Below are 14487 nucleotides of genomic sequence, written 5' to 3' on the forward strand. Positions count from 1 at the left end.
AACTAACATCATTGAAATTATTGGACAATAAACATCGTCGGGTGCCATGCAAAAGTCACTAAGTACTATCAAAAAATTAAAGTAACAATGCACTTTATTACACTTGTAACACGGTTTATTGTCCAATAATTTCAATGATGTTAGTTAGTGACGATTGATATCTAACCTGAGGTATGCAGATGATACCACCCTTCTTGCGACGTCAAAGGCGGAAAGTGAGCAGCTCCTTTTACTTTTGGAAACAACCAGTTCCGATTTTGGTCTCACCATAAATCGGGACAAAACGAAGATGATGATAGTGGATCGTAAGAATAACAATCGACCAGATTTACACAGCATAGCCAATTGCGAAGTCGTCCAGAGTTACGTTTACCTGGGATCCACTATCACAAATACTGGAAATTGTGAACAAGAAATTAAAAGACGTTGTGCTGTAACACGATCAGCTGTGGAGAAGCTCACGAAAATATGGAAAGATCGCCGAATAACCAAAAACACAAAGGTTCGACTCATGAGGTGTTTAGTATTTCCAATTTTTTTGTATGGAGCTGAAACATGGACAATCCGTGAAAAAGATCGCAAGAAGATTGACGCACTTGAAATGTGGTGCTGGAGACGGTTGCTGAGAATAAAATGGACGGCTCGCCGTACTAATCTCTCCATCCTAAAAGAGTTAAATGTTAAGCAAAGACTTTCGTCGATTGTGCAAGTGCGAATACTGAAAATGTTTGGACATATCATCCGCAACGAAAAGTCGATGGAGCGGTTGGTAGTGCAGGGTAGAGTGGAAGGTCAACGTTCTCGTGGCCGATCTCCTACAAGGTGGACGGATCTCATAAAGTCCACGACGAAATGTTCCCTGACTGAGGCTGCTCGGAGTGCCACAAACAGAGAGAGATGGAGGAGTATCGCAACAGCCACAATAAACATAGAAAAGGACAACCCATAACCACGACCACTCTGACAAGAGTGTACGACTAAGGAGGAGGAGTTAGTGACTTTTGCTTGTCACCCGACGACATGTTACAAGTGTAACAAAGTGCATTGTTACTTTACTTTTGATAGTACTTAGTGACTTTTGCTTGTCACCCGACGATGTACACCTTCAAAACATATCGTCGGGTGACAAGCAAAAGTCACCAAGTACCACCACAAGTTCATAGCCATAGTGAACCATATGAGTACTAAAAGAAGGTCGATTTTTGTTTAATTTTTTTTAGTAATTAATGACTTGCTTGTCACCTGACGATATTCTCCTAGACTGTAAACAGGTAGAAGTGTACAGGAACATTGGTTTCTACCTGGTGGTATGTGGTTGGTGCAACTGGGCCTAAGCAGGCGTGGCTCACTCCGCGATTACGTCGCTTTGCTACAGGTAGCTAAAAGTACATCCGTTCGACCCCAATTTTGGGGTTTGCCATAAGCCGCGCGTGGCGCTGTCGCCACCTAGCGGCCATATCTGTGCTGATCGTGACAGACGCGTTTTGTTAGAGAGTGAGTCTTCTGTACCTAGTACTATTATTTATTCTGTGGCCTAAGTTAAAATACTGGTCCTAACGTCACCGTCGCGAGTTGCAACCTCGTTGATTAACTAATAAAACTTCGGCTACTCATAAAAGGGGTCTCATGATTAGTCAATTGAGGGCACGAGTCCTGACGTCCAGGCTGATTATCCGTCCTACGAATGATTAGTGGTTTCTAAGAATCTGGGGGCACGGCCGTGCCCCCGCGAAGGCAAGACAAAGGGCACTGCCTACCTAAAAAAAAACATTTATTTTTATATTTGTTTTTTTAGCTAAAGACGCAGTCGAAATGCTAGGTGTAGAAAGGAAGAGGTTTTCAATGAAACTTAATATAACAATAGTGTAATTTAAAATTTGATCCTTAATTAGTCCAAATAACATTTTTAGTCTCTGGCGGTCTAGCATAAGTTGCGTTCCCGCGCGCGAGTCCATACTTGAAGTCTGTACATCAATATAGAGTCGCGCGTGAGAACGCAACTCATGCTAGACCGTCTGATTATGATTAGGGAATATACTCAAATCTGATGACGGTAATTCGCAAATCCGATGACTCCCTTCGGTCGTCTTTTAATTTATCGCCACTCGTTTCGAATTAACTATTTTCCGCACTTTTATCGTAAATAACTATTTTAAGTATTTCGTTAGATTATCATAGCCTGAGAGCTGTCTCTATGCTTCAAAAATATAGTCACAAAGTTATTTTAAGTAGGCCATCTCTGATTGCCCCGCCAGGCGTGGCTCACTCCGCGATTTCGTCGCTTTGCAACAGGTAGCTACAAGTACATCAGTCCCTGATGGTGGCTAGCCATAAGCCGCGCGGGGCGCTGTCGCCACCTAGCGGCCATATCTGTGCTGATCGTAACAGACGCGTTTTGTTAGAGAGTGAATCTGCTGTACCTATTATTTTTTCTGTGGCCCGTGTAAGTGTAAGCTTTGTTTAAGAACAATAACATGGTTGGCCGGCGTCATATTATCCTTATCAGAGTGGCAACAACGCTTCACAAACGTTTACACTTCGATGCCTAAATCGGCTGGGTATTAATCATACTTGCCGATGCCATTGCACAGCTGAAGATGTATTCGACTTTTCATAAAGACATGTCGTGATATTGCCGCAATTTGGAAAACCATGTAGAATTTGTAGAAATACATAGTAATATTTGATGTACATAGTATTATCAAGTTTTGGTATTATCAAGCTTTGTTTACAATTCGATATCTAACTCATAATTTCCAATGCACAACTGAAGCTGTATTCGACTTATTTAGAGACATGTCGTGATATTGCCGCAATTTGGAAAACCATGTTGAAATTTGTGATTTATGTTATGCTGACGTTGTATTATCAAATTTTGCTTGTAAATTGATTGTGCATTACAAGTGGAATGAGTTAAGAAGGACATGTGAATTGTGATATAAGTACTCGTAATAAATATCAATACAGTCTGAGGTATTGGTGGTACACAATTTTATTGACAAGCAGTATGGGCGTGTTGTGTAGATCGTTTTGAACACCTCGCCCCTTACCTAGCTATTTCTGCTATTGACTTTGACTGTAGAATAGAATAGGATATATTTTATTTGTATTAATTGTACATCGTCATATTCAACGTGTACGTGTACGTGTACGTGTGTTAACAACGCGCATGTGACACTTCTGAAGTACAAACATTCTATGTCCGGTTACTACCAACAGGGCCAAACGCTTCTTCCACACTTAATAGCATAGCATTTACAATGTCACTAGCTGACTATATACAGATTCGAATAACACTTCTATTTTATCTAATTGACTTCTTAGGCTAAAAACTCTGAAGCCAGTCGCGTCCGTGCCTCTCTACTAGCACCACGCGCCGAACCTTTGCTAAAATACCGCGCGTCTGACTTTCAATTAAATTAAAAAAAACTTCAATCGTATTGATAAGTTTGACAACTAAATGTAATTGTTATCTGAGGTTATCTTTAGGGATTTACTATCTTACATTTAAAGATATAACATTTGATTACTAAAGTAAAAGCAGAGTGCATTCGTGTTGTAATGTGTGTTGGCATGGGTCTCTATTGTTTCCCAAATAGTTTTAAGTCATAATATATTGTATGTCCGAATTTTCGTAAGTCATAATTGGTTTTTCTCAGAAACGCGTAACTTTTCAGGATTGGCATAAAACAAACCTAACCTAACCTATCTATAGAATGACGTTACGAAAATCCTGAAAAGTTAACGGTTTCAGTTTTATGACTAACGATAATATGACAAACAATACATTATGACTTAAAACTGTATGGGAAACAAAGGGACCCCGTGTTGACATATAAGTTGGCGTGTTTCGTGTAAATAGAAATATAACCTCAACATTTTGTTGAAGCAGCTACATTTTGTTGTTTAATTAAAGTATTTTAATGTTGACATGAACTATATTTGATTGTTGATACCAATGTTGTGACGATAATATACTACTTGCTAGCGTACTTCGTAGTGTACAATCAATTGATTGTACATTTAAAATTAAAATTTGCTATTTAAATTTAAAATAAGAAGAAAATAACATTGACACAGTTCGATAAGTATTACCTAATTATTACAACTATTTACAATCGTATTGTATTTACAAATAAATAGTAAAACATAAAAATAAAAAACAAAGAATCTGAAATAACCTCGACCTACATTACTGTTACAACTTAAAAAAAAACACGCACGTACAGATACAAGTTCATTGACCTTACAACCGGCTATTCCATTGATAAAAACTTGAAGCGCGCGAATTCAAAATGGCGGCGGCGTCATCAGCTGTTGAGACCGTCGACGAGAAAACAATTATCGCGGAACTGGAAAATGTTGAGACCGTTGAGGAGTTTGAGCAGAAATTGGAGAAATCTAGTAAATTTGGCTTTTCTATTGCGAATTGGATGAAGATTTTGTTTAATAGAGCACCCGAGGAAGAATTTAAGGCGGACTGGTTGACAGTAAGTTTTAGATTATTAAAGGTCCAGTCTAGACACTCGTTGCCCGTGGAATTGATACTCTAGATATATTGTAACTATGCAATCACATAATATTTAAAAAAGGAAACAGTACCACAGAATAAATAATAGTACTAAATACAGAAGACTCACTCTAACAAAACTCGTCTGTTACGATCAGCACAGATATGGCCGCTAGGTGGCGACAGCGCCACGCGCGGCTTATGGCAAACCCCAAAATTGGGGCCGAACGGATGTACTTTTAGCTAGCTACCTGTAGCAAGGCGACGAAATCGTGGAGTGAGACACGCCTGACAGTACTACGGTAAAAATAAAGGTTAAAGGTAGAAGTCAGGGTTGCCTGCCTCATATATTTTTAAGGCCTCGAACCACTCGGCTACTTCAAATCAAACCGTCACTTCGTTCAGCGACCCATGATTTTACAGTTTCTGTATTCGTTTTTTTTTCTTTCATTTCAATATTTATTCAATTAGACCAAAAATGAGATGACGAAACGACCTGGACTCATTCTGCGGCGACTGGCGGGAGCATGCACAAAGCCGTGACGAGTGGCGAAAGATAGGGGAGGCCTTTGCCCAGCAGTGGTACACAATATAGGCTACTAAAATAGTTATTTGTTTTACAAGGGGGCAAAGTTGTTGTTTATTTAACCTCTCTCTCTCTCTCTCTCTCTCTCTTCCGAGCTATATATCCCACATGGTGATGGGGTCAGCTTTCCGTGTTATTTGCTTCCACTTCGCCCTATCCTCGACGTCGTTTTCGGACACTTTGCACTCAATAATATCATTTAGCACTACGTCCTTCCATCTTGTTTTCGGTTTACCTCTGCCTCTTTTACCGGGGATGGAACGTCGTAGTGCTAAATTTCCGACGTAGTCTGGTGGTCTCCTTCTAATATTGATACCCGAGCCAGCGAAAGATTCCAAAATTGAACCACGACCGTAGCGAGTGGTTCGAAAAATGGAATCTTGAGCGTTGCGAGGGTTTCAAAGCACGGGGGTTAAACAAAATTTGTCCCCAAGTGAAACAACATTTTTCACCACACCAACCCGAAGCAAATATTAAATGTTAAATATCAAACAAAATCAACCGAAATCAAATCCAAATGAATGTTATTAAATATTTATCATCCAAAATCATCATTTAAAAGTAAATTCTACCAGCAAACATAAGAAAACAACTCAAAATTTGCATTTGATTACTTTGCCTCACATGTGAATAAAATGCAACTTTGCTATCAGTTTTTGAAGTGCAAAGTGAGCCTTTCCGAACAATGTGATAAAAAAAAATTATTCACGTGTTTAATATACATACTATATTATTGTCAACAGATAGACGAATACAAGCGAATGGCGGAAGAGAGTATGCAGCACGCGTACAAAGTGATCACACTGCCGAACTGGAAGTTCGAGAAACGGGGCGTTACCAAGGGGGACATAGTGGAAACTAGGCAGACGGAGGCGTTTGGGAAAGTGTACCGGTTTACCGTAAGTATATCTTACCCAAAGGTTGTCTGGAAGAGATCGCTTCACCTGACCGTTGTCTGTCTGTCTGTCTGTATGTCTGTCTGTAATCAAATCTTGCAAGTTAAATTTGATCCACTTCCCGGTTTCCGATTGAGCTGAAATTTTGCATGCATGTATAAATCGGATGACAATGCAATATTATGGTACCATCAAGCTGATCTGATGATGGAGACAGGTGGTGGCCATAGGAACTCTGGGATGAAATAACGCAACCTAATCGTGATAGGGGTTTTTAGAATTGTCTCGATGAGTAATAGTTGTCTGTCGTAAGAAAAGTACAGCCAGCAATAAAAGCTTGTACCAAAAATGAAATTTTTGCCAAAAACTTATTTAGCGATAAGGCCGCCTGTTGTTACCTGGTTTTATTCTTCTGTCAAAATTTCTTTGTAGTTTTATATGTACTTAAGTAAAATGTATTATTGGTGCAATAAAGAATATTTACTTATTATACTTACTATGTCAGAATAAAGCAAATAGGGTCATTGCGTCAGTTCACCGTCCAGTGCCAGTTTCCGTCCACTTGGCGTAGTTGCCACGAAGAATTGTGTATTTGTCAAGAATTGCGTATGATTTCAATATAGGTATACAGGGCGTCCCACGGCTATGCCACATGGAGGGAAAGTACCTTGAATATTGTAGATGGAACATCTTACTGAAAGAAGCCATTATATTAATAAAAAAAAAAAAACTGCATTCATAGATTTTAAAATAATTCCGGTTCGATTCCGGTTGAACCGGGAATCGAACCCGCTACACGAGTAAAAATTCTTCACCATAAGGATTTTTTTTTTCTAAATAACATAGTGTCAGAATACCAAATTTCAACTAAAACGGTTCAGCGGCTTAAGCGTAAAGAGGTAACAGACAGACATGCACACTTTCGCCTTTATAATATTAGTATGGATTAGTACAGCCATTCTCATAGTGTTCCGCGGAACCCTAGGGTTCCGCAAAGCCTCTGTTGGGGTTCCGCGAAAATACTTGTAATAATAAGAAAAAAACCAGCACTTCTATAGGTAGGTATATCTGGTCCACAGAGACGAACGAAAATTTATAATTTGGGGTTCCGTCAAATATTTCGCTTTCCAAAAGGGTTCCGTCACCATAAATAGGATTAGTATATTAGTATGGATATGTTCACTATACAGCTTTAATGATTTGACTATTATTGTTGCAGGGCCTAGTAGACTGCCCTGCGGAGTTCCTGTTCAGAGAGTTCAAAGAGAACGTCACCAAACTGCCGGACTGGAACCCGACCATACTGCGGAGTGAACTCATCAAGGTAACTAACCAATTATAAACTGAAACACATGTCTTACACGAAAGAAAAACCTGCCAAGTGCGAGTCGGACTCGCGCACGAAGGGTTCTGTACCATTACGCAAAAAACCGGAAAAAAAATTTTTGTTGAACGCGGAGCTCACGTGTGTGTGTGTGTGTGTTCCGCCGAGTTTCCTGCCTGTCCCATATTGGGTTATTCGGTATAATCACGGACGGTCTAGAACGCAAAATTACTAGTCTAATATTTTGCCTATAGTCGCACCAATGAAAGTCTGCAGCGGATTTGATAGCCCACTCAATGTAAATGTTATTTATACGTCATAATTTCATAGAAGTTTGACGTTTAAAATGACACTTGCACTGCGTGGGCTATCAAAATCGCTGCAGGCTTTTTACGGTCTAACTCTATATCGCTTTTAGTCTACATCGCGAACGGTCTATAACGCAAAATGACCACTTTTTTATACCACACAGGTAGGTTAGGTTCGTTAGTTATCTTATAATGGCCGAAGGCCAAACCGCACAGAATAGGAGCCCCGCGCGCGGGGCTCCGTCGACATCTCTAACGTAAAGATTAAACGACGGAAAATGATGTAGGCATTTTGCGTGCTGGACCGTTCGCGAATAACCCCCATATTGGGATACCCTCCTCCAAATGAGGGGGGATTTTATTTTCTCGAGGCAGAGGTGTAGGGTTGGAGCCGGTGTAGCTTTATTTGACGTTCATAAGCGCATTGTAATATGCCTACTTGAATAATAAACTATATTTATCAGTCAACTTCTAATCCTCTTGCGTAACATTTAACCTTTTGGATATATGCGCACCGTCGGTTCAACGCCAAAGACCAATTAATCAGTCACAGACCACAGAGCAACATAGACCTACGTGCATATGAAAAAAGTTCAATTTCAGTTTTGACACTTCGGTGACGTGGCGTCAGCGTGACAGCTTTTGTGTGTTGACACTGCGTCGAAAAGGTTAAGAATAAAAATAAGAATAATTTCATTTATTCATGGCAACCTAAAACTACTTTCAGGAGATCGGACCAGGGATAGATCTGTCGTACCAAGTGACGGCCGGCGGCGGGAAAGGGATCATCGCGCCTCGAGACTTCGTCATACTGCGGCGTTGTGCGCCGCTCAACAAACAGGTATGTACTTGTTAGGGTTCCGTACCCTAAGTGCCATTTGCACCATCCCACTAACCTGGGGTTAACCGGTTAAACCGTTAACCCCGTGTCAAATTGTACTGGTAACCATGGCAATTCCAAGTTTAACCGGTCAACCCCAGGTAGGTGAATGGTGCAATTGGCCCTAAGAGCCACTCCAAATAACCCGGGGCTAACCGATTAAACCGTTAAAATAGTGTCAAATTGTACTGGTTGCCATGGCAACTGGAGGTTTAACCGGTTAACCCCAGTTTAGTAGGATGGTGCAAGTGACCCTAAGGGTAATAAGTTTTTGGCAAAAAAAACATTGTTGGTACAAGCTTTTATCGCTGACTGTACTTTTCTTACGACAGACAACTAATACTCACCCAGACAATCCTAAAAACCCCTAACACAGTTAGGTTGCGTTGTCTCATCACAGAGTTCCTATGGCCACCTCCTGTCTCCATACATGCATGCAAAATTTCAGCTCAATCGAAAACCGGGAAGTGGATCAAATTTAACTTGCAAGATTTGATAACAGACAGACAGACAACGGTCAGATGAAACTAAATAAAACCTTGTAAAACGGGACCCTATTACTAATAATCCGTTGTCAGTCTGTCCGTCTGTCCGTCCGTCTGTCTATCACCAGGCTGTAACTCATGAGCCGTGATAGCTAGACAAGTTGTGTTAACCCTAGTAATTGCTCGGAGCAATGCTGAGCCGAACGGAGCCGAGTTTCCCCGAAGGGAGGAGTTTCGCACCCCTGCCAATATAAACATTTTCGTTGCAGGGTATGGTGGTGGAATCGGACCCCTACAGCTACATCAGCAGTGGGGTTAGTGTCACCGTGCCCGGATATCCCCCCAACAAGGAATTCGTCAGGTAGGTGCATTCAAAAAAATTCAAAATATATTTATTTCATAACTTGATATTACAGAGGGGCAGTACAGTGATCCCCACACTGGGCAAGCCTGTGACGTGGGGATCTAAGCGAAATATAAATTATTATTAAAGCTACTACATTAAAATTAAAACTAATAATTTTTATTAATTGACAAATCCAACTGAGTACAAAAATTAAAAAGGTCTTAAAATCATATATAACTTGCCCTAGTTGCTAAGAGCAGGAAGACATTAGATTGGACCGGGGAATCCGACCCTTTCCCTTCCCTTTTTGGGGGGTAGACACGGTACGATATCGTGGCTACCGCGCCAAATCAGCTTTGTTTGACCTTAGGAACAATCGTGCCAAGCGGCATCGCCTGAGTCAAAAGTGCATACTCACTGCACTCACAAACTTAGCTTACGAGCTCAATTTCAAAAATATCTAAATTTTGAAAGCCTTTATCTCGGAAACTATTCAATCTAGAGACAGTTCTAATCTCGTATTGTAGCAAATTTAGTCTTCTTTAAAAACGTCTAAGGAAGGTACTATCAAAAACTAGTCCTTTAGGGTTAGAATCGCCCAAAACTAAACAAAAACCGAAATTTTCGCAGGATTTCGATTTTTGGCAAAGTTGCGTTCGGCGCTCGAGGTCACCAGCATAGACTATTCATTGGACCAACATCATAAATAAGTCTGCAAAAAATCAGAACTACCGGATTTGACGCAAACGCTAAATGTATAATTTTACTGTATTATTAAGCAAGAATCAAAAATCTACCGAAAAAACATTAAAAATCAAAAATCTACCGAAAAAAAGGCTTGGATTTTTCTCCCGAAACCTATCGTATCCGAAACTTCGATCGGACATTACTTGATATGCACTGTATTTATCCGAAGAGTAACGCATCTACGTAACTCTACGATAACCCGAGGCGTCACCTTTTTTATCGGCCCGCGCTATTTTTGCGCACTGAGACTTAGTCATCATTCCGTTTCGACCGGGGAGTGTCATACGTCCCACTTTTATTTATTTTAATATTGTATACCGGTGCAACATTGCCTGCCTTGCCAAAATTGCCTGCAATTATCAATTTGTAAAAACGAAAAAGGAATCCAACTGCGTGTAAACAAAACGAAGTGCTGCAACTTTGCCTTTGATACCAACATTGCCTGCAAGTTTAACTCTTAGTAAAAACGAAAAAGAAATCTAAACACAAGTAAACAAGACGAACAGCGAGATCTTAGGAGTGAGTTATCGAGGTGTGCAACAACAACGAAGTTTTAATACCAATTATTTAAATGGAAAAGATATATTTCACTGTGTATTCGCCGGAAAACTATAATGAAGAAATCGAAAAGATATTATTACAGAGAACTAAACCTATTTTCGCATCTATCGAGCACGGACGCGAAGGAAAACATAAGCATCTCAACTTGTTATACCGCAAATGCCACAGATATGTGTTTACAAGACTTAATTTAAAATACCCCGCAATAAAACAAGTGAAGTGTAAAGACCTTGAGAATGTGATTAATTATATAACAAAAGAAGATGATTGTTGTATATTAATAAATGAGTTGCCGGAACCGTTGGAGTATTATAAAAGGAAAGCGGAAGATAATGATATAGTAAATGCAGTAATAAGAGCAGAGAAAATGTATTGCTCAAACACTTAGGCACAGTACAAGAACAGTAGTGAACCTTCATAGAAATGTGCCGCTGCCGGCTTGAATGTGTGCGTGCGCGCCGGACGCCGTGTACGCACGCGCTGCCACGCACACATTAGCATAAAATACGGGGGAATACGGTGGCGGCAGTGTGGGCCGTACCGCGACTGTGATCGCGTGCATTCGAGTACGCTGCCCACCCGCTCGCATTTGTCTGCTCTCGGTAGGCCTCAGTACAGCTCGCCGCGGTCGTATTGTATTGTAGGAACAATTGCATCATAAGTCAGAAACGCACATGTGACACCCTTAATATAGGAACATCCATTGCCTACGAATACCGCTTAGCGTTACTTGTTAGTCTCCATAGGCTACGGTGGCTAAAATCGAGAAAAAAACTCTTTAAAAATTGAATTTAGCGCTACACAAGTACCAGGGCCTCATGAGTTACGAGAAGGTGTCGTTGACCCGCCGTGGGGCGCGGAGCGCGGCGGCCGGGTCGCGTATCAGTATGAAGGTACAATAAAAGTGACAACCCTAAGCGCCAACGCAAGAGTAGGCAAATAACTTGCCGAGCGGCCTTAGATTCACTACTGTTCTGTGTACTGTGACTTAGGGCTCATTTAGACGACGCGCGAACTCGCATGCGAGTTTAGTTACATTGCGAACTATTGAGGTTACATGAACTCAGCCGACCGATCAAATATCGCAATGTAATGAAACTCGCGTGCGAGTTCTCGTGACGTTGGACTACAACTATATAAAAGAACAGACAAGGTGAATTATAGTTAACTAAGTAATACTTTTAATAACCAAAATTGTTATTATTGTGTTTTGAAAAATAAAAATTCTAACAGTATTGTCTTTTTATTACATCCCTAACTCTTTGAAGTTCTTTGCTATTTTGAGATGTGGCATTGTTTGTAAAAATTAGTATACCTATACCTATTTACCTAGTCGAAAAATAGCGTCGGTTTTTTTTGTCTTAAGCTAGAATTAGGCTAGTACTTAGTAATACTATCACCCAAAAGAAAGGACGAGTATAGTTTTCCTGGTTCTTACTGACGGAAAATTGTGTTTGCTAGACTATGGGTACTGAACTGACTATCAATTGATTTTTTCTGGTGTCCCACTGTTGGGCAAAGGCCTCCCCTCCTTTTTTCCACTCGACCCTGTCATCGGCATTTTCCCACCATTTGGGGTAGAATGCGTCCAAGTCGTCCCGCCATCTCCTTTTCGGTCTGTCTGAGCCCCGGCCTCCGACCACCGTCTATTGTGGTCCCACTCAGTAACCATTATGGCCCACCTTTACCCCTATCAAAGAGAATTTGAAATAGAGGAATATTATCAAAGTAAATTATGTAGTCAGTACATTTAATGCCATCTTTCGACACAAATGATTAACACTTAGAACGCCATTTGACTTTGATCTTTATGTATTCACTGATATGTATTAGATTTGTTAAATGTCAAAAAGTATCGCCATCTACTCGAGGATAGGCCAAAGGTATGGAGCCATCTTTTTGAGCGATGGCGCCATACCTTTGGCCTACTCTCGAGTCTACTGGCCTACTGTCGAAAGATGGTAGTACATGTACTGACGACATAATAGGCATGTTGACAAGTTTTTAGAACTGTATTCATTTTATAGATAGACACGTAATTATTACAAAAAAAAATATTTAAAATTTTTATTCATTAATTTTAAATACTAAATAGAGCTTAATTAGTTTAGTGTTTAAAGTTTGAGCCTAAACGCTCCAAGCTGTCACGTGACGTCACGAACACATAAATAAACAAACTGCTGCCAAAATGTCAGTCCTAGCGTAGAACAAAAGCTGTAGTATTTAATTTATCTCTCTTTCTAAAAGATAAGTATATTGCGTAAATATATAAGCTAAAATAATGAATAACAAGTTTTACATGTCTTATACTTACGTTGCAGTTACGAATCTTGACTTGAATGATATTGTTAATTGCGCACTATTTGTATACATATTACGTTCAGCGATGATAAAAACATTTCAAAAATGAATTACAATAACTGATTTCACATAAAAACACTTACAGTTACAATTTAAGATGAATTATTATGATACAACTAAAATTTTCAATGTAAATATAGCGGGCGCAGATATAACTATTTAAATTTTGTTTTTTTGTTTCCGACAGCCAACGTGGCAATGATAGGAATCCATTCAGCCAAATTATTAAAAAGATTTTGGTGAAATATCGTATTATATATCATTTTATTTATTTAATAACAAATAAATATATACTTTATGTCATGTAATAATATTTTTTGTACGTAATAAATGTCTATTGTCGAAATAAAAAATACATACAGTTTTTGAACATCCAAACTCTTTGGTGGTGTCGTATGTATTACAGTCAGGTTTGACGACTTGTCTGTGGTGTTTCTCATGTCATGACGTCACGCGCTCCGATTGGCGTTTACAGTCACGTGATACTGGGCATTATTTTAAATACTTTTGACTATTTTTAATTAATTTATTACGCATATTTACACTTGCAAAATATGATTTTCAGCATTCTATTATTCCCTGCTATGGTAAAAACATAACATGTTATATATTCGCGATTCATGTCAACATGCCTATTAATTTGACAATATTCCTCTAGTCTAAATTCTCTTTGCCCCTATCTATAGGACCGAATAAATACTACGTTTATGTTGTAATTTAATGTATATGTTATTTAATTCTTTATTTTCAGGGGTAACAACAAAGTGGGTTGTTGGTACTTGAAGCCAGTCCTGGTGAGAATGCCGGATGGCACGGAAACTTACCAAACGCAGTTCCAGTGGCTCATGTGCTGTGATCTCAAAGGTAAATTAAATACCTACACCCTTATTCATAAACGTTTACCAAAAGTTGACAAGCCGATAATAATCGTTTGTCCCTTTCCATCATACCAATACGTCGGAAAGGGACAAACGATTATTATCGGCTTGTCAACTTTTGGTAAACGTTTATGAATAAGGGGGCTACTATTTATTGACTTTTTAACGCGAACGAACAATAATTGTGTGACTTAGCAATCTTAACATGGCGGCCAATCGTCCTATTTTCCGATCTAAGGGATAAAATGTAGGGGAGACCGAGGTGAGTTCTGACAGAGGAGAGTTGTGACAGAGGAGAGTTGTGACTAAGGAATGCAAATCGGTTATTTTTTGTATGGAAATAACCGCGGTTTCGGTTAAAAACCGATCATTTCCATACAAAAAATAACCGATTTGCATTCCCTAGTTGTGACATTGTCGATTTTTTGGAATCTATTAACTAAAAACTAGGTCGCAATAGGGATGTTTCCTGTACTTAAAATAAATTATTTCAAACCGTGCACGAAATAAAGCACCAGATAATTATAAAACATAGATAGCAGCTATTTTTAAACACAATTTGTATTTAATAAATCGGATTGAAATATAAAAAGTAGGTGAGTTTA

The 14487-nt window shown here is 39.4% G+C and overlaps 1 protein-coding gene across 1 annotated transcript in view; it reads left to right on the plus strand.

Annotated features, from left to right (window-relative positions):
- Nucleotides 1-14487, plus strand: part of LOC134677144 (steroidogenic acute regulatory protein-like) — a 31150-nt gene that overhangs the window by 10694 nt on the left and 5969 nt on the right. The window contains exons 8-12 of the mRNA XM_063535603.1: nucleotides 5840-5995; nucleotides 7212-7316; nucleotides 8352-8465; nucleotides 9259-9350; nucleotides 13756-13868. Of these exons, the coding sequence (XP_063391673.1) occupies nucleotides 5840-5995; nucleotides 7212-7316; nucleotides 8352-8465; nucleotides 9259-9350; nucleotides 13756-13868 (580 nt within the window). The remainder of the gene's footprint in view (nucleotides 1-5839; nucleotides 5996-7211; nucleotides 7317-8351; nucleotides 8466-9258; nucleotides 9351-13755; nucleotides 13869-14487) is intronic.

Source organism: Cydia fagiglandana, chromosome 25 (assembly GCF_963556715.1).
Source record: "Cydia fagiglandana chromosome 25, ilCydFagi1.1, whole genome shotgun sequence".
Lineage (NCBI taxonomy): Eukaryota > Metazoa > Arthropoda > Insecta > Lepidoptera > Tortricidae > Cydia > Cydia fagiglandana.